General features: G+C 37.3%; 3 protein-coding genes and 1 long non-coding RNA gene across 5 annotated transcripts in view; 1 reads left to right on the plus strand and 3 right to left on the minus strand.

The window, feature by feature from the left end:
- LOC120420629 (myotubularin-related protein 4) overlaps window positions 1–954 on the minus strand; it is a 60,932-nt gene extending 59,978 nt beyond the window's left edge. Inside the window, exon 1 of the mRNA XM_052710261.1 lies at window positions 816–954. The gene's annotated coding sequence lies outside the window, so the exon portion shown is untranslated. The remainder of the gene's footprint in view (window positions 1–815) is intronic.
- Window positions 955–3,121: 2,167 nt separating this feature from the next.
- Window positions 3,122–7,605, minus strand: LOC120425781 (uncharacterized). The gene is made up of 2 exons (XR_005606592.2): window positions 7,275–7,605; window positions 3,122–3,353 (listed from the first exon to the last, which is right to left on the minus strand). It is a non-coding gene; the product is annotated as an uncharacterized LOC120425781 (long non-coding RNA).
- Window positions 7,606–10,677: 3,072 nt separating this feature from the next.
- On the plus strand, window positions 10,678–11,865 carry LOC120425783 (mitochondrial fission process protein 1). Its single transcript, XM_039590395.2, has 4 exons — window positions 10,678–10,921; window positions 11,038–11,165; window positions 11,229–11,338; window positions 11,401–11,865. The coding sequence occupies exons 1-4, from the start codon at window positions 10,870–10,872 to the stop codon at window positions 11,567–11,569; spliced, it is 459 nt and encodes a 152-aa protein (XP_039446329.1). The 5' UTR covers window positions 10,678–10,869; the 3' UTR covers window positions 11,570–11,865.
- A 36-nt stretch (window positions 11,866–11,901) lies between these two features.
- On the minus strand, window positions 11,902–18,879 carry LOC120425782 (pickpocket protein 28). Of its 2 annotated transcripts, none has more exons than XM_052709752.1 (6): window positions 18,748–18,879; window positions 13,875–13,952; window positions 13,699–13,807; window positions 12,479–13,639; window positions 12,213–12,427; window positions 11,902–12,111 (listed from the first exon to the last, which is right to left on the minus strand). In XM_052709752.1, exons 2-6 carry the CDS (start codon window positions 13,948–13,950, stop codon window positions 11,948–11,950), a joined length of 1,725 nt encoding a protein of 574 aa, XP_052565712.1. In that variant the 5' UTR covers window positions 13,951–13,952; window positions 18,748–18,879; the 3' UTR covers window positions 11,902–11,947. The 2 variants fall into 2 exon arrangements, with proteins under 2 accessions (XP_052565712.1, XP_052565711.1); XM_052709751.1 differs by having other exon boundaries at window positions 12,172–12,427.

The following is an 18,879-nucleotide window of genomic DNA, read 5'->3' on the forward strand; positions in this document are numbered from 1 at the left end:
TTCTTTGGACATGGGGAAAGCTCCCAAATAAAAAAAAATGTACGAAATTTGCTGACTTCGTAGAGATATGCTCATATCTAGGATTTTTTTAGGGGTCCTATAAACTATTGTGTTTCATCTGTTTATATGACCTTTTTAAAAAGAACTCTACATATTTATTTAAGAGGTTAACTTTTGATCCAGACTCAGCGAAATCATTTTCAAGGAATGAAAAAAAATCTAATGGTAGTATGAACACGCGAAATGCGGCCAGCCCTACTGCGTTGTGTTTACTGCGGAAACATTCTGTTAACGGATCACATTTCACAGAATCTACTGGGGAGGAAGGATGTGTGGACATGCCGTAAGTGATGAGCTTTTCCGAAATAAATAAATAAAAAATGAGTTTAACATCTAAACGACCAAACTCGTCAAAAATGGGGTAGTTTCTATACGAATTCCCGCTTATTCTCGAGCTTGGGAGCTGGTAAAACTTTTAATTGTAGGAAATTTCGTTAATATTTTAAAACCAGGGTTATATTGTCCTTCTTGCTATTAAGTAACAAATCACTAAATTCAACGATGATCAGAAACATCGGCGTGATGTGTGATTATTACACAGCAAAACTGGGTACAAAGAGTATCGAAAATAGCTGTCCCCATTTGACCAAATTGACGATGGCTAACCGTTTTTTTTGCTGTGCAAGCTCACTAAATATTGAGTCATACTAAAATTGTTAGCGAAACGAAAACTGTAAAACCCCCATTGGCATAGCTAATTAAATTAAATACCCGGACAGACACGGCACTTTCATACAAATGTCGATCACACTTACCGTTCAGCGGTTTCGTTTCGTGCTAGCGCGTATCGTTTCTGGATACAAACAGTCGCCGGTTAGGTGAGTGACTTTCACGCACGAGATTTTCCGCAATAACACAAATTTTCCTGCGTGAGATTTACCAGGATAATCCACTCATGACTAGGGTTAGTGAAATTTCACGATTTCGCGGACAGCGTGAAATCCGCGAAATTTGGCTTTTTCCGCGAAATCCCGTGAAATTTTATGTTTTTGTGAAAATGTAACGATATTTCATAAAATAACTTATCAAACTCAAAAAAAAAAATAAAAATAATGTTATGAACTACTGTAGAATTAAGCGAGTGAATACCCTGGTTTTATTACTAATATAGGGTTAATGATTTTTGACGGTTTCGTAGACGGCGTGAAATTCGTGAAATTTATCAATTTTATTGAATCATTGAATGCAAATATGGGCAAAAAAAAAGTGTAAATATTGGAATAACAAGCCATAGTTTCAACATTTGCATGGAAAAAGTGTTTTAAAATGCATTTACACTAGTTCAGTAGTTTTGCAATCATTAGTTTTCAAAAAATGTAAGATTTGACGAAAACAAAAATTTTAGCAAAAAAAAAAACATTTTGCGATAGTTGAAAATTTTTAATAATTCGAAAGATTTTTAAATCAACCCAAACATTCTTAAAATGATCCCAAAAATTCTAAAAATGGAATGAAAAACGCAGGGGAATGAATTTTAAATTTATTTCAGCTGATCCATTGAAATTTTTAAGTCTTTCGAAAAAAAAATTGTTGTCCCCTGATTTTTCAGGCCAACTTCGTAGGGTGGGGGAGGGGGGTAGACAAAAACTTTTAATAAAATTTGTACAAGCCTAACGACTTAATAAATATTTCATCCAAATAGAAAAGAAATTTTATTAGTTTTCAATTAAAAAGCTTGATTATATATGTGTGTCAAGTTGATATGAACCATTTGAAGAAATGTTGAGATTTTTGAGTTTTTTAGAAACTAACAAAATTTAGTAATATTTTCATTCGCTGTATTAAAAATTTTAGTGCTATTTTATTTGAAAGGTATAGTTTTGAAAGCAATTAAAAGAATCAAGCTTTGATTTATTCAAAATAAAATTAAGAGTATTTTTTAATCTATGGAATCATATTTTAAAAACATAACAATTTTTTTTTGGGCCTGTTAAATTTAAACGATATTTGTTTATTTGGGTGGATGATTCCCGTGAAAGTTAAAAAATACTACTTCTCATTTAGAATAAAAATTTCGATTTTGTTAAAAATTATATTATTTTTGCAAAATGTTTATAAATTTAGTTTTTGAAAAATGAGCTAAAACCCTTAAAAATATGTTTAAAAAAATTATGGCTAAATGACGCAGAAAATTCAATTTATTTTACTCATTTTGACTGGACAAATCTAGCTTTGATATGAAATTCAATAAAATGTTAAATGATATAACAGAAGCAAATTAGCGAAAACATTTGAGCTTTGTTAGTCGAATATTAAAAGAGCAGTTCAGTAAATGAGAATACGCGTGCCCTACATTTTGTTTCAAAATATATATAGAGCCCATCCAATAACCAGGAGGATTTTTTTTTTGAAAATTGGAAGAATTTTTTTGTCGCATTCAAATTTAGTAAAGATTTTTTTACATAATAATACATAATGAAGCATAAAAAGTAGTTTCTGTGATTTAAACATAGGATTTTCAGAGTTATTTTAACATTTTTCAAGTTCCGCGAAATTTGCGTGAAATTTGGTGTTTTGAAATTGAGGTCCCCGTGAAATTTGCAATTTTCGAGCGTGAAAAATCACTAAGCCTACTCATGACGTTCGTACCCCCCTCTCCCCACAACCGAAAAAAGGACCACGGATTTCACTAGACTTCACTCACAAAGGCTTCGAAATTTTGACGGAAAAGCGTGACGTAGCACTTTTTGGTCGCTCTTTGGTCGACCGACTCGCCGAAATTGGAGCAACTGAATTACCTCAGAGGTCAGGGCAAGGGATGTGACGGCGGCGGTTCTCTTGCGCCAGACGGCGACGCGAGTTCGCCGATGCTGCTAGACAGCCAGCAACTCTCCGGAGGGCGATGGTTCTTCTTCCTTAGTTTTCCTTGACAAATGCTTCCTCTTCTTGGGCCCGACGACGAACGAATTTTTCAGTAGCCACTCCACAGAAGTTTCTGCTTCTTTCTTCTGCCTGTCAAAATCAATACTCTCAGTGACTCACTCTCCCGGTCGCAGCAGAATGGTCGCTGTTGTGGTAGTTTCGATTGTTTAATTTTCCCCAAAAATTGATAAAATTGATGGTCACTTGAATCGCTTCATGACTACGCTGCTGGCCTTCTGGAACGGATCGCACTATCGCAGAGGACAACACAACACTCAAATTCCATCCCGATACCAGTATTGTGTAACCATTCTTTGTCGCTGCTTTTCGTTGGACGCCGTCGTCGTCGTCGGCGTCATCATCCTCGGCGAGGTTTCAGACACACACTGCGAGAACACTACTCTGTGAGTACAAACTACGGTTCAGGCTGGCTGCTGGCGGATGCAGAGAGAAAAACCGGTATGAATAATGTGCACCTCTATAGGAGCCGATTCGGGCAGGATTCACAATTTGGCATTGTAACGAAGCGAACGAGCGAGTAGCGACGTTACCGATGACCCAAATTTTCCTTTTGCTTTCTTGTGCCATACATCGCGGTATATATATCATTCCAAAAATAAGGTACAAACCAGACAGTATCCAAAAGGAGCTGAAGAAATCAATTAATATTCCCATTTTTTTTTGTTCAGTCCTGATTCGATAGTTATTAAATTAAATTTAATTAGCATAGAATTAGTGTCTGTCCATAGTTGCTACTCCGTTATTGACCAGGACCTCCAAAAATTACTCCATGGAACACAAATGAAATGTAGGAACCAATCATAACCACTTCCCAACTTTCAAGGGCCGCTGGCCACGACCAGTGGTAAGATCACGGGGAAGTGGATAGGAATGTTAGTCCGATTTTTGCATGGTTCAGACCGCTAATTTTATGCATTCTAGGTATTTGACTCCGACATACAATGTAAGCGAAGCACTAGTTATGCTTGCCAATTCTATGCATTTTGAAAGCTTTTTTAAAGCATTGATTTGTTTGATAGTGAAACTATCTTGCAAATGACAGATATGTACAAATGAAGGTAGGTCTAGGAGGTCTAACTAAAAAGTTCGTTTTTCGAGTGATTTTATAGCCTTTCCTCGGTAAAGTGAGGAAGGCAAAAATGTACGTGAAAATTTGTGATTTTTCTAAGAAAGATATTTTATCAATATTCCAAAACATTCCAAAATGGCTTAATTTAGCAAATAAAGGTTTTCTTAAGTGATGGTTTGGAATGTTTTGATAAAATTTTAAAAATTCAGAAAAGTACCAGACACATTCTGCCGTGAAGTAACAACGCGTTTGACGATTATTTTTTCAGTGTTTCGGCTATCAGAAATTTTTTTGACTCTCAGAAATTTGAAATCAAAAACACCTTAATATTTTAACATATTCTGAAAGTACGTTAAATTTGCCATAAACATCTGCTTTGGGTTTACGATTTGACGTTTTGATTTCTGTTCTACGAGCGAATATGTAGCGTGACGTGACGTTGGAGAATTTTGTTGTTTCGATATTTTTTGGAAAAGGCTGTGATCAACATAAGTTAGAATTTTCTCATGTTTTTAACGCACAGTTGACTGCTGAATCGAATGCCGTCATTGGGTTTAGAGAAAAAGTAAAGCTGATTTTCTGCACCAGTTTTATATTTCGTGCCGTTACAATGCAGACTTTTACAAAAAATAATGTTTTTCTTGCGTTGTAACGTCACGGAAATTCTCAACGCTGTATCTCTGCGAAAAAAGGAGCTTTTCGTTCTATCAAGCTGTATTTGACGGGAAATTTATCCTATTTTCAGGATATAAATCAACTTTGGAAAAATGGTTCCTGACCACCGGAGATATTTCGGGTTTCAGGTGATTTCTGCTGATTGAGGTGCTTGAAAATAAGATATTTCGGTTTATTGCAGTTAATATTTCACTTGCGTCAAATGAAGGGTTTATAAATCTTTGAAAGTTTGTAAAAGTTGGTTTTAGAAGCCGTAAACTAAATAGAATCCAATCACAACATCTATTTTGCCTTCAAATCAAGTTTTAAAGTTATCGCAATGGTATACTAGCCCGGAGAATGTGTCACTAGATAGTAAGTTAAAGACATAACCGGGGGGGGGGGGGCGGGGGGGGGGGGGGGGGGGGGGGCAGAATGGTCCGCCTAAGTAAAATGCACCAAAAACTATAGAAAAACATAAAAATTTATGAATTCAGTGTAGTAGGCTTATGCTTTGGGATGTTCCCTTCAATGTTGTGTACTTGGTTGATTTAAACTTTTAGCTTAAAACTATTTTTGAGCCACTTAAAAAAAAAAGTTTTTTCGACTACTTTTCCAGGGTGCGGGGCAGAATGGGCCACCTTAGATAACAAGCCATTTTGTCTAATAAAACGTTGAAGGGAGATAATAAATGACTTAAGGGACCTTTCTAACATAGTTTCCATGAAGTTAGACCACTTTTATGAAAATAGTCACTTACCAAAACAAACATTTTTGAAAATAGTTTTAATATGTTGAAATAAGACACGATTTTTACAAATAAGCAATAACAACTAAAAAATCAACAAATGTTGCATTAAACGTGATTTGTGAACCTACCAGGAGCGACATAATCCATTTAACCAAAATTTAATAACTTTTGATTGTTTTTATTAGGCAGGAAAAGGGTGGTCAATTCTGCCCCCAAGTGGATTTTAATTTAACACTTCCACCACCAAGCCTCTACAATGATTTGAAGGTTCCGTTGTTGTTTGATTATTTGCGTAATAGCTCCTGGTAACATTATAAGCATTGAACAAACTTTTTCAAACAATCTATCTTTCGAGAAAGCTTATTTAAGAACCTCGAAACAAATAACATTTGCGTGGTTTTGTCAATAATTTACATTTTTGCTCATAATTAAAAAAAATACAATGAATTGAAACGTCGTTTTCGGTATGGTGATGTTATTTGACGTCCTTTATAAGACCCTTGCCTTACAGTTGGTCTAAATCCATTCTAAAGCCCAAAAACCAAGGGTGGCCCATTCTGCCCCCCTGCCCCTACAGATCAAGCACACCCCGTTGCAGTGCTGCTTTATTTTTTTGCATTTTCTGTTGTTTCTAGTAGTGGTTAGTTTACAAACTTGGTACATGATTTTTACGTCCGAGTAAGGGAAACGCAATTCTGATTATAAATTTTAAGGAAATCTTGAAATTCTCGTCTGTGTTTGAGAAGATCACGTTTTGCTTGAAAATTTGAAGCAGCTTGAAAACATTTTGAAACATTGCATGGTTTCAATAGCCAAAACCAACATACAAAAAAGTTTTCAATTTTGAGATTCAAAAAGACTTATAACTCATTGAACTATGGACTACCTTTGTGCCTAGATCGCAACTTTTTCAAAGAAAAACAAATGCCTTTCATCGGTCATTCATTCCTTTTCATTGTTTTACTGTTTTCGGTAACATGAGATGCAAATGATGTCCACTGCACTGTTGTTGGTAGTAGAACCTGTAAAACCCCACACTTCTTTCATACAACGACGAGTGGCTGGCGCTTAATTTCCACACACTATCCAAGCAAAAATAAGCAAAAAGAGGAGCAGAATGAGAACGTCGTCGTGGGTCGCGACTTCAACACACTCAAGCAGACTGGATGACCAACGTGTGTGTGTGTGCGCGCGTTTGTTTTGTGTTTTAGTGCATTCTGTAAGGTCGAATGTTTTTATTAAATTCTTCCTTTTTCGATTTTGTGTGTTTCTTCTTTTCTCGCGTGTGTGCGCGATTTTAATGGATTTTTTTTCCTACACTGCCTGTGTTGTGTTTTTGTTTCGTTTTCGAGGTGTGTTGCGGTGCTGCTGCTCTGTGTGTATAATCTTTCAAGGGGGGCTGTTTCTTCTTTGGTTTGCACTTTTTTTTCGCGAAGGTTTTCACTGCTGGCTCAATAAAATGCCCGACGTTCTTCACGCACTGATAATTTTGCGCTTTTCCAAGAGTGCACTATTTTTCCGACTTTGTTTGCGCGATACTAAATAACCGTTTTGCAGCAGACGTTTGAAGGAGAAAATTTTGCAATGGGAGCCCTGGCTAGCGAAATCGCAATTTTTACGTGTTTGAACACGAAATTTTCCTTATGGGCACGGGTTTTCTTCAGGAGGGGAAATAACTATTTCCAAAAAGCTAGTTGTTTTGGAAATTCCTTCCAAACATTTTCCTTGTTTAAGTCAAAATTTCAAAAGCAAAACCAATCGAAGTAGCCACCTCCATCGTCGTCGAATTAAAGATGGATGTTGGCAAAAAGCAAAAGGAAAAAAAAAGTATCCCCACTTTTAAAATGCAATTTTCACCTGTTTCACACGCGTAACTACTTCGCAAAACACCACAAAATGATTCCCGCGAACGCGTCGTGCAACTTTTCACCAAAATTAACCTTCTCAAAAGCACTTTTCCGACGAATTTTCGCGATTTTCAACCATGCAACTACGCGTCGAACGAAAAACGTCTGCTGAACAACACAAAGTACTTCTACTTCTGTTGGCCTGACTCTGGCTGTGACCTGCAGCAGGCTGTGTTGGTGTGTGGGCCCTGTGCTGTTTGTACTTTTTTCAATGAATTGCACAAAAATCTCGCTCCGTCCCATTCATGCGCGCCGTGCCATCTTGCTCGCACGGCCGCAAACGGCTGATCGGAGCTGGTTGTGTGCGTGAGGGCGCAAAATGAAAACAAAGCACGGTTGCCAACACGACGAATGTGAAAACATGATCGGGAACGGCCGAAAGTGACGACACAAAATGTTTGATTCACGAAACTCTTGATAAAATAAATCGGATTTAATTTAAATAAGGCTTTCTAGTCAGAAATTTACAACAGCGGCCAAAAGTGACGGCACAAGATTTCTGATTCACGAAACATCTCATTTAAAAATCTGATTTATTTTTAATAGCTGATCCGCGAGCTGGTCTGAAACCATTCCAAGATTACAGGCCAAATTACAGACCTCGAAAAATATCAATTTAGATAATCAACAAGATCGATCTTGTTGTGTTTAAAATCAATGGTGGCGATCAAAATAATGAAATAAATAAGAGAAATTCATTTTCTAAAAAAAAATGCAAGCACAATTTCCAAAACAATGATGCATAAATTTTCACAAAAATGCTTCAGGCTAGACTTCGGGCATGACGTTTGCTTCTGCCTAAAATTTTCAAGATACATATTATTTTTGTATTTTGCAGTTTTTCTATTCAAAGCTAGGTTTTAGCCAGTGTTTTCCAAAGTGGGTACGGTACGGGGCCTGACAAGTTTCCGAAATGGCCATGGGCCCCATCATTGATCTACGGAAGGTTGGGCCTGGGCTAAAATTGTTTGAGAATCCATAATTTGTTTTCTTTTTTTTAAAGAGTTATAATTGGGTCCAAGAGTCTTAATTTTTTTGTAATTGGGTACTAAAGCCCTATGTCAATTTTTTGTACAACGGTAAAAAACACGATTAAAAATCATTTCTGATCACTTTTTTTCATTTTAATGCAAAAAAAAAAAATGATAAGACAACATTTTTTTGATGGATCAACTATGGTCCCCTTGGAATAAGCTGTCAAGTAGGAGCTTTTCTGTCAAGAAGGACCGAGAGGTTATTTTTTTCTAATTGATTTAAAAATCCATTTTAAACTCTTTGTGGTCGTACAAAGGGTCATTGTACTCAGAAAAATAAGCTTTATCGCTGTAAACAATAATAACAGCAATCTAAGCTTCAATTCAGGACCCAATTTGTGTTGTTTATTTGCCAATGTCGCCCAGGACTGAATAACTACCTATCGTTTTTTTTTGCTTTTCAACCTCATTCAACCTGCACTGGGGGTGGCATAAACTTTGGAAAATATTTGCGACAGCCCAACTCCACTAAAAAAAATCAAAAATATTATTTTTTACTATATTTTTGAAATTTGTTTTTTAAGCGATTTTTTTTTTCGATGCGTCGGAAAAATTCTTTTCTATCGTTGGTAAACAGCTCGAACATTTTGAAGTTGATATCGACAAACGCTTAAGTTTCGTCAAGGTATGCTAGATGAGGGTTCCCTAAACACGCTCCAATGCTCCAATCGACAAAATTGAATTTTAGTGAATTCCCTGCTAATAAATCATCGGGATTTTCTGATCTGTGATCGAGTTTCGTCCCGCCCGTGTGGATCAATCGGACCGCGCACTGGACTCACAATCCAGAGGTCCCGGTTCGAATCCCGCGGCGGGCGCTCTAAAATTCTTTGTGTAAATATGGGTATTCGGCGCCGTCGCTCCGTGCCATACTTTCATACACTTAGGAGCCCAGGGCGGCGAAGTCCTTGCAGATAAAAAGGAAGACACTAGTGGTTGGTACTAGCAATGGTGGCCGACAGCTATAAAGTCAACTTCGTTTCGTCGATCGAGTTTCGTGTCGTAGCCATTTTTCAACCTTTGGGGACAAGATGAGATTTTTTGATACCCGGTGGTGCTCGTCTTAATTACTGTCTCTGGACAGCTGCCCTCCGAAGACTTTTTAGTTTACTTTTTGGACTTGTAAATTTTTCTCGACTCGTTTAGCAAAGCAGAATGAACAAAAGTTAATGTACTTTTGTACTTTTGACTATTGTAGATAAATTTAAATTTACAAGGACAGGACAAATCTAGGAACAAATCCTTTTTATTTTTAAACAGGGTGACACCTCAGATGTAAACAAGCTGCCTATCCCTTTCTTACTCAATGTTTACTCTCATTAGAGCAAATGGGATAGACTATTTGTTTTTATCTACGGTCTCGCTCTATTGTAAAATGAATCCGGAAATTTTCAACTTCACTTCTGTTTGTACACGAGAAGAAGGTTTGCTGCTAGGGCACAAACGTGATCCAAAGATCGCACTTTCTTACTCTAGCGCAGGCAAACTGCAGTCTTTCTGTCCCTTCTGGACAGCTGATAATTGCTCGCAGGAGCGAAAAGGCATTTCTCTCCCCGATCGTACTTGATCACGGGACCCTCAACAGCAGCAGCAGAATTAGTATTATTCAGATCCCAATAAACTACCAACCGGGTAACAACGCGTCTTTTCGAACGGAATAAAGTTGATATAGTGTTCGCGCAGCTTTGTTCGTTTTATTCGCGTTTTTAAAGTGTCCGAAGAAACAGGTGAAAGAGCGAACAACTTCAACAATAAAAGTTTTAGTTTTAATCCAACTAGTATTTATTTACAGTTATTTATGATAAATGTCTGCCTGTGTGGATCAATCGAACCGCGCACTGGACTCACAATCCAGAGGTCGCCGGTTCGAATCCCGAGGCGTACGCAAAAAAAAAATTCTAAGTGTAAATATAGGTATTCGGTGCCCTCTCCCCGTGCCCATACCTTCACACTTAGGAGACCCGGGAGGCGGAGTCTTGTCGCAAAAAGAACGATACACGCCTGTGGATCCGTTGACGAAACCGCAAGGTTTAAGAGGGCCACATTATAAGGTGTTACGTCGATTCCGATTCGTTATGATAAAAGTAGATTGCTTTTTGTGTTACAGTTTTTTGAAAATCCATTTATTGCAATAAAAGTGGAAAGGGGAAAGAGTTTTAGGGAATCACAGAGCTTATACATGAAAACCTTTATAAAAAAAGTCTGGAAATATGCGTGAACTTTTATTCATAAAAAATCCTTCATGACCATCACCGCTCCCGTTGTTTGGTACGGCTGGGAACACTGCGCAGCCCAGCTGAAAGTCACGCGTGCACCTGACAGCTGTTAAATATTTACAAACAAATCTCGCTCTTGTTCAGTTCCTTGCCAAACCTTTGCCCGTCGTGTTCAAATCGGTGCTTATCGTAACGAAAAGTTATCGGATTTCCTAACGTTAAATACAACCTTGGAAACTGCATTCCCTCGCGTCGTGAACAACAATTTTGCTCAATCACTCCGCCTCGCACCGCCATGTCCGTGACGGAAAAGGACCTGTACCGGGACACTCCCGTGCGCTATTTGGGTGAGTGTCGTCCAAAGTGGCGCCAAAATTATTACATCATCCATATGTGGGGAATCGGTTTAATTAGGTTTTATCATTGATTTGATTGATTATTTTGCTGTTGTTGTGTGTTTCAGGTTACGCAAACGAAGTCGGTGAGGCGTTCCGGCCGATCATCAAGAAGATTTTCGTGCACGCATCTTATGCGGTTTCGATCGGTTACGTTCTGGCCGATACGGCGGACAAATCGCGGAAACAGTATGCGGTAAGTTGAGGAAGGAATTTATGTATTGATTAGAATTGTTTATGGGAGTAATTGTAATTGTAGAAACCGGAAGCCCTCGGTGGTGGACCACGTGGGGCCGCAATCGCAACCGGTGACACCCTGCTCTGGCAAATGTTTGCCTCGGTGATTATTCCAGGGTTCACCATCAATCGGTAATTTAGCGTTTTTTTATAATTGTTTGTTTAGTTTTTCTCACGTTGATGCAAACTTTTAGAATTTGTTGGATCTCGAAAAAGGCTCTCTCGGCGGGGAAACTGAAGGGTCCGCTTCGCAAGTGGGGACCCACGGCGATCGGACTGCTGGCCATTCCGTTCATCATTCACCCGATCGACCACGGAGTGGACTACGTGATGGATGAAACATACCGAAAGTATGTGAAGTAGTGTCTTCGAAGCACACTCAAACAGATTGCCAAACAAACGTAGTCAATTAATTTGCAGTTTTTGTTCTGTATTGCTCTTTACAACTTGCACAGTTAGTCTCGAACGCATAAATGACATTCTTTCAGGTATTTTACCACTGTTGTAGCAATAGAAATTAAGAAATATACTTTATTCGCGGGACGGAACATGATTTCGGATGAAAATCGCTGTGATATAGACCGATATTGCAGGTGTACTCTGGTGCTAGAAACACTTTCACGCGGAACAATAAATCACAACGTTGCTCTTACTGTTAAGATATGCGTGCTTAGTTGTTGGAAAGAAATTCCCCGCTGATTAGATTACTCATAGAAGGGAAATGTCGAACCGCCCTTCCGATTAATGGGATTTTTTCGCATTCGCAAAACGTTCTCGATCCAGCCGGCTGCCTGCTGCAATCGTGAACCGATAAAAACTTTGACCTGCCGCGGCAGGTTCTTGATCGGGTTGACCTCGTCGGCGAAGTGGACGGTGGCCGGTTGCGGTTTCTGGGGCACCTGGAACTAAAAAACTTAAATTATTACCTATTCACATGAATCGATAAAATTACACAGATGGTTTACAACACTATTGTAGAAAACATTAAATTCTCGATCTCTTGCACCTTCTCGTTGTTTTCGCTCGCGCCGCCTGGCAAACAGAGGCCGCAGCGTGACGAAATAAAGCAGCTCGGCCAGAGATATGAGTGAAAAGCCCATAAAGAGGCCGAGCAATCCGCCAATGTTCGATACGAAATCGGTAAATCCAACCAGTTCACCCTTGGTGAAGCTTCGGAAGTAAGTTTCAGTGAAGTAGATGTACAAAAGGGCGATGTTTTCTCTAAAATAAAGATGATTAAATTAAGGAGAACTTGTAGACTGAACTACTAACCTTGCATAGGCATCCGTCTGAGTGATAAGCTTCTCATTGATCTTAAACTTTCCGATGCACAAATTGGCCGACGTGATCTCCATAGAATAGCTGATCTCGAAGCATCCGGGCAAACAGGAACATCTCAAGCTCGTGTTCGCGGTAAACGCAATCGACGCCTTAATCTCCTCGTAACACGCGGCATCGGCTTTGCGGCAAATCTTCACATCCTCTTGAACCTTCGGCATGTAGTAAAGCACGCAACCGCAAAACTCCAGAATAAGCCTCGCCTCGCACTCCATCTCACAGTTGTTCCTCGAATAGGTCCGAAAGTAGGACAGATTCGCTTCGTTCGCAAAGACACACTGCCGTTGGTCCTGGGAAACCTTTCGGATCAAATAGGACGCGTCGCTAATCTTTGGCTTCACCACAACACGACTTTCAGTGCCAACCCGCACATAGCTGGCGTACTCGGCCATCTTGGGAGTTTCCGTTGGGTTGTGCAGCAACAGCTTAAACCCGGAAGAGCTGGTCGACGAGCAAAAGTAGTCACTCACGTTGGCGTCCAGCACGACCGCCAAACCCATCGTCACCCCCGGTCCCGCAATTGGCCGAGGAAAGCTATTGTTCTTCATAACACCAACATATCCACCCTCCGGAATCCACTCGATCGGTTCGAACGGACTGCCCACGCTCGAATCCGTATCCGAGGCCGCGTCATAATTCCGTAGCATAAACGACTGATCCACGCTGTTGAACGTACAGCACAGTCCTTCGTCCGTCAGCACCGGTGAAAACATGTGCATGCACTTTTGAACCTTCTGCGCGTAACGACACGAAACGATCATCCTGTGACACGGCTGTGTCGCATTCAGCAGCAGCCCCTTCACAACGCTCCACTTCCCCTGGAAATTGTTCGTAACGTTAAACTCCCCGTCCAGCGAGCAAATGCTCTCCAGCAGCGATTGCTCCTGGCTGTTGGGGGCCATCCGTTCGGCCGCGGCGCGTCTCGCCTGATTCATGTTGCAGATCGTTACGGCCGGAAAGGGAATGTCCCGGATGTGGGTGGCGATCGGATTCAGGCCGATTATGATGGGGTTCGATTGCCACTTTTGGTACACGCTGGTGATGAAGTAGATCGACAGCATCGACACCAGCACGAACGACACGGAAAAGTAGAGCCTGGTGGGAGAGAGCTTTCAATAACTGTTCTAGTTTGGGATAATTTCAAAACGAATCACCGCTCAAAAAGGGACAAACTAATTGTTCCAATGTATCTCAATCCGTGAATTGTGGTGTTCAAGCAGTATTCTTGGAAATTTTCCATCAAAGAAACTCCCTTTGATTTCTCTGTAAAATCAACAAAAATAACTAAGAATAACTTCAACGAAATTACATCAACAACAGGATAGCAAACCCTTTTCCGGACCAATCATACGACCCGGTACATTGACGAAAGCCTTCCGAGGGCGACCAACGCTTGGAGCCCACATGTCTGGAATAAAAGAGAGCAACTTACTATGAATACAAAAACAGCATGTCAACTGATTTTTTTTAAAGCTTGCTCAAAATTGGAAAAAAAACTATTTTTTCTGTTGAACTTACTGCAATTTTAGTTGAATTCATAAATTGGTAAGTGCTAAATCGTGAACGTTGATTACATATTTACAAATAGTGTATTTCAACTAGTATTTTAATTATTTTGAAAATTTTGAATGTTTCTTCAACATTCACTTCACTTTTAATATTGAGGAATATGAGAAAATGTACCAGGCAATGAAATACTCAAATCTGACTTTTATAATTTTATTTTATATTATTTATAACTGTGAGAAAATTTAAAAAAAAGTTTTGGTTGTGATCGGCCCGAAAAATCAGGGGGCAAACAATTTTTTTTTCACACAACAAGAATTCTAGAATTTTTAAAAAAATCGATGTACAGTACCGCAAAAAGATTTTTCTTCGCAAAAATTGTTGTTTTCGTCAAATCTAGAGCGTCCAATTTCCCGGGGTTACAAATTTCCCGGGAAACGGGAAATTTTCAGCAAATTTCCCGGGAAATCCCGGGAATTCCCGGGAAATTTTAAATTTATTGAAAATTGTTATGATCTTGGTATTAATTAATATTATGCAACAAAATTGTATAGGCCATCAACATTAATGGTTTGAATAAGTGTGAAGATCAATTAACAGCTTGACTGCATGTAAAAAATCATTCAACTACAAGAAAATGTATTTTGGTATTTTTTGATGAGAAATTTTAAAATTGCCGCTGTGACCAGTTTATTGAAATGAGCGAAAAAAAACATGCAGAAATTATGTTTTTCATGACAAATCGTCAGTTGTGTGCTAGCTTGTGACAACGACCATTTAGTACTTTTCGAGAAAATCGATTTTTAAAGTTTGTTGGTAAATAATTTCAAAATTATTAATGATAGACCCAAACTTTTTGAAGCAATCGGTTCGTATACTATCGCTTAACAAACGCTCCAAGTTTCAACTAATTTGGTTACACCAGTTAAAAGATACAGTAAATTATGTAAACAAAAATCTGAAAAGCACGTGTCACAAGTGTGTTTCGAAAGTAAAATTGTACTACGTGTCACAAGTGTGCACAGAATTTCCATACAAACTAAAATAGGCTTAAATCAATAGTTTAACCGACTTAATCAGTATGTTTTCAAAAACAAAAGGTTGCATTGCCTTTAGAAAGTATGTGTGTACATAAATTTGTGAAAAACAAGAAAAAAATTCCACATTTTCCAACAACATGTATGACGTGTCACAAGTGTGCACAATCATTTTGATGATAAATTGGTCTATGTCACAAGTATGTATTGCGATATCCGGGAAACGGAAGCGAGTTTCCAAAATCGGGTTAAAGCATCTTATAGTGTTTGTTAGGTATAGCAAAACGTCATCTTTAACTCATTTTCGACCAAAATGGTCTATGTCACAAGATAGCATACAGCTGACGAAATATTGGTTTCAAACTTGAACAAATGGTAAAGCTTTTTAGTGTTGGTTTTACTCCAAACAACCCAATGTTTTCAAATATTTGAAGCAAGCTTTGAATATATTTTTGCATTTTTTGAGAACAAACAATAGAAAGTAATTTTTCAATGATTTTTTTTGTATTATTATGCAACTTGATTTAAATTATACGATGAATTAACATCATTCCACAAAAAGTCTTCTATTTTATCACATTTAACCCTCTAACACCTGTAGTTGCACCAGTGCTCCATAATTCTTTTACTTCAAATTTTAATTTCTTTAGAACTAGGTACTCAACCAATTGAATTAATTCACCAATTCGATTTTCATCTCATTTGATCATGGTAAACAAAAACGTAAAAACATCTCAATTTTAATTTGGAGGTAAGGAGTTAATATTGTTTTGATGAAATAACATCAATATGTTAAAAGCTTACCTAATTGTAATAATTTAATACTCATAAAGCAAAATCTATTCCCAGTTGCTTCAAAAATTAATATTATCAGAAATAATTCTGATATCATAATTTCTGATAATCTGATTAATTATATATAAACCAAACAATACATTTAATTGAACAAAATCATGTTGAGTTTGTTCATTTATTATTTTTTCAGAGCATTTTAAAAAAATAGTTCCAAAAATTTAAGAAAATGTATACTTCCGCTTGAATTTCGGGAATTCCCGGGAAATTTACAAATTTCCCGGGAAACGGGAAATATTTTTTTTCGGGAAATCCCGGGAATTCCCGGGAAATTTTTTCCCGGGACGGGAAATTGGACGCTCTAGTCAAATCTTACATTTTTTGAAAATTAATGACTGCAAAACAACTGAACTAGTGTAAAACGCATTTGAAAACACTTTTTTCATTCATATGTTGAGGCTTTGGCATGTTGTTTAAATTGTTATATTTTAAAGGTTTTTAAAGTATAAAAAGTATAAAAAGTATTTGAAGTATTTAAGTCATTTAAAGTATTTAAAGTATTTGAAGTATTTAAAGTACTTAAAGTATTTAAAGTATTTAAAGTATTTAAAGTATTTAAAGTATTTAAAGTATTTAAAGTATTTAAAGTATTTAAAGTATTTAAAGTATTTAAAGTATTTAAAGTATTTAAAGTATTTAAAGTATTTAAAGTATTTAAAGTATTTAAAGTATTTAAAGTATTTAAAGTATTTAAAGTATTTAAAGTATTTAAAGTATTTAAAGTATTTAAAGTATTTAAAGTATTTAAAGTATTTAAAGTATTTAAAGCATTTAAAGTATTTAAAGTATTTAAAGTATTTAAAGTATTTAAAGTATTTAAAGTATTTAAAGTATTTAAAGTATTTAAAGTATTTAAAGTATTTAAAGTATTTAAAGTATTTAAAGTATTTAAAGTATTTAAAGTATTTAAAGTATTTAAAGTATTTGAAGTAAATCTTCTCAGTCGACAAAGCAAAAAAAAAATCGACTATTTTATATTTCCAAGTCAATACACTCGAACTGCACCAACCATCAGGAGAAAAGCCAACGATTTTCGCACAATCAGAAAATGGGTGAAACTCCATGCATCGGCAATCAATCGTTGCCCTCTCCCCTTTTTTCCTTCTCTTTTACCTAAGCTGTTCTATTTTTCAGTCCAACTCCCAATAACACTTTTTGTGATTGAATCTAACGGAAGCTTTTCTGGGCTGTGATTCTTCTAGCTGTGGGAACTTATAGGGTAATTGGGTAATTTTTAAATACTTTTTTAAACTAAACAAGTTTTTTTTTAAATTTTGATAATTCTTTGTTAGAATTCCGATTACAACTAAACTCTATCGAAATATTTTACGTCACCCTTTCAAAAAGGTACTTATCATAGACAGTAAAGTACACATTCACATTCAGTATCGTTCGACTTCTGTCTGTCGGTCCTGTTTGCCACCCCTTGACTCTCCTCCATGTAGCACTTGGAAGGCAAAAGAACGAATCCCAAGAGCAAAGATAAAAGCTTCTGGAGAAAGCCCGAGCGAGCGCGCGAAAAGTGATTAAAATTTAATTTTCAATTTGCTCCATATGTCCTTTGTGGAGCAATCATTCGAGACCGGGGAGGTGGCATTTTCTAAGAGTCTGTGCACAGTTAAAACTTTGTTAGGAAAGTCCATTGATTTTTTTCTTATGGAAAAGACTCACAAAATTTGTAATAATAGCCAAAATTTTGTTTTGTGCTGTCCTGACAAATGTCGCAATCGCAATGGTGCTTTTTTGCCTTTAGAAATAAGATGCCGAAAGCATCATCGTTTGCTGAGGAAAGGGAAATTTTGGTCCCAAGGGTGTCTGGCGGGGCAAAAGTTTGTAATTCGGTGATGTAAATGGAACGGAAGCGTAACATCGTTTATCCCTCTGTCTCATATTATTTCAGAAATTTTTTCTTTAAGATTTCGTAATGATAAAAAACAAACACATTTTGAGTTGAAAGAGTTCCACTGAAAATCTTAAAATTAATTTGCTTTAAAAAATATTATTATAAATCTATCTATAAGTTGAAAACACGAACCCTACAGGGTTACCCGGAGAAGCTTTTAAAAGTTTAACAAGTCGAAAGCATTATCCACAATTATGAGTTCTTCCGAGAGTTCACTTTATTCGTGTGATTACTTCTTTCCCACTTATGATCCGATTAAATTATTAAGCTGATGATGGCCGAATCAAACTGGGGGTGAAAATGAACTAAGTCGTTAAAGATTTCAGCAAGCTTGACTCTAATTAGAATCTCAAATTCATGCTCTCAACAGATTTCAATGTAGGCACCAAGTAAGAGTTTGATCAAATATAAATCCATCGTGCTAAAAAAAAAGTACTCTGGCGCTTTTTTAAATGAGATTTCGAACGCAACAGTTCATTTTTAATTAATCCTGGATATGTTTGCGAAATCGTGTTCGCATATGAAAAAAATATGCATAAATTGTGGTTCCTCGTTGAGCGTTACTTTCGGTTCACTGAGAATTTTCGGTGGAAGTAATAATCTCCAACGAGTGTATTTTAATCCTTTACAGTTGGTTGAGCTGAAAAATGGTATAATTTTATCACAACTGTTGTTACCGTGGTGTAACTGAGCTCTATAAATTCGCCGATAATTTTTAACTGTTCGGAAATAAGCTTTTCGATGTTTAATAAACTATTGATTTCGTTTCTTATTTTCCAAGCTAATTAAAACTAAAAATTAACCTTGAACGGTAATTTTAATCATCATCATGTTACATAAACTGAACGAACATTTGCTCCAGCTGAATCCCTTTTTCACACATTCCGCATGCAAAATTTACTCACTTCCTTGCAGATTCTTTTTTTTTATAATCCAGAGTTTTTTCCACACACTCTTGCGGTTCTCGGCAGCTTATATTCCGCTTACACCCGGAGTCCCGGAGTTCCTTCCGCTTGACGGGTGATCCGGTCTGCAAC

This window comes from Culex pipiens, chromosome 3 (genome assembly GCF_016801865.2).
Source record: "Culex pipiens pallens isolate TS chromosome 3, TS_CPP_V2, whole genome shotgun sequence".
In the NCBI taxonomy this organism is placed as follows: Eukaryota; Metazoa; Arthropoda; class Insecta; order Diptera; family Culicidae; genus Culex; species Culex pipiens.

Excerpts from the sequence above, each read along its gene's own strand:
- LOC120425783 (XM_039590395.2), top strand. The coding sequence starts at position 10,870 with ATGTCCGTGACGGAAAAGGACCTGTACCGGGACACTCCCGTGCGCTAT. Across the intron at positions 10,922-11,037 it reads CACTCCCGTGCGCTATTTGG|GTTACGCAAACGAAGTCGGT; the intron begins GTGAGTGTCGTC and ends TGTGTGTTTCAG. Across the intron at positions 11,339-11,400 it reads CCAGGGTTCACCATCAATCG|AATTTGTTGGATCTCGAAAA; the intron begins GTAATTTAGCGT and ends GCAAACTTTTAG.
- LOC120425782 (XM_052709751.1), bottom strand. The coding sequence starts at position 13,950 with ATGTGGGCTCCAAGCGTTGGTCGCCCTCGGAAGGCTTTCGTCAATGTA. Across the intron at positions 13,808-13,874 it reads TATGATTGGTCCGGAAAAGG|AGAAATCAAAGGGAGTTTCT; the intron begins GTTTGCTATCCT and ends TTGATTTTACAG. Across the intron at positions 13,640-13,698 it reads AGTTTGTCCCTTTTTGAGCG|GCTCTACTTTTCCGTGTCGT; the intron begins GTGATTCGTTTT and ends CTCTCCCACCAG.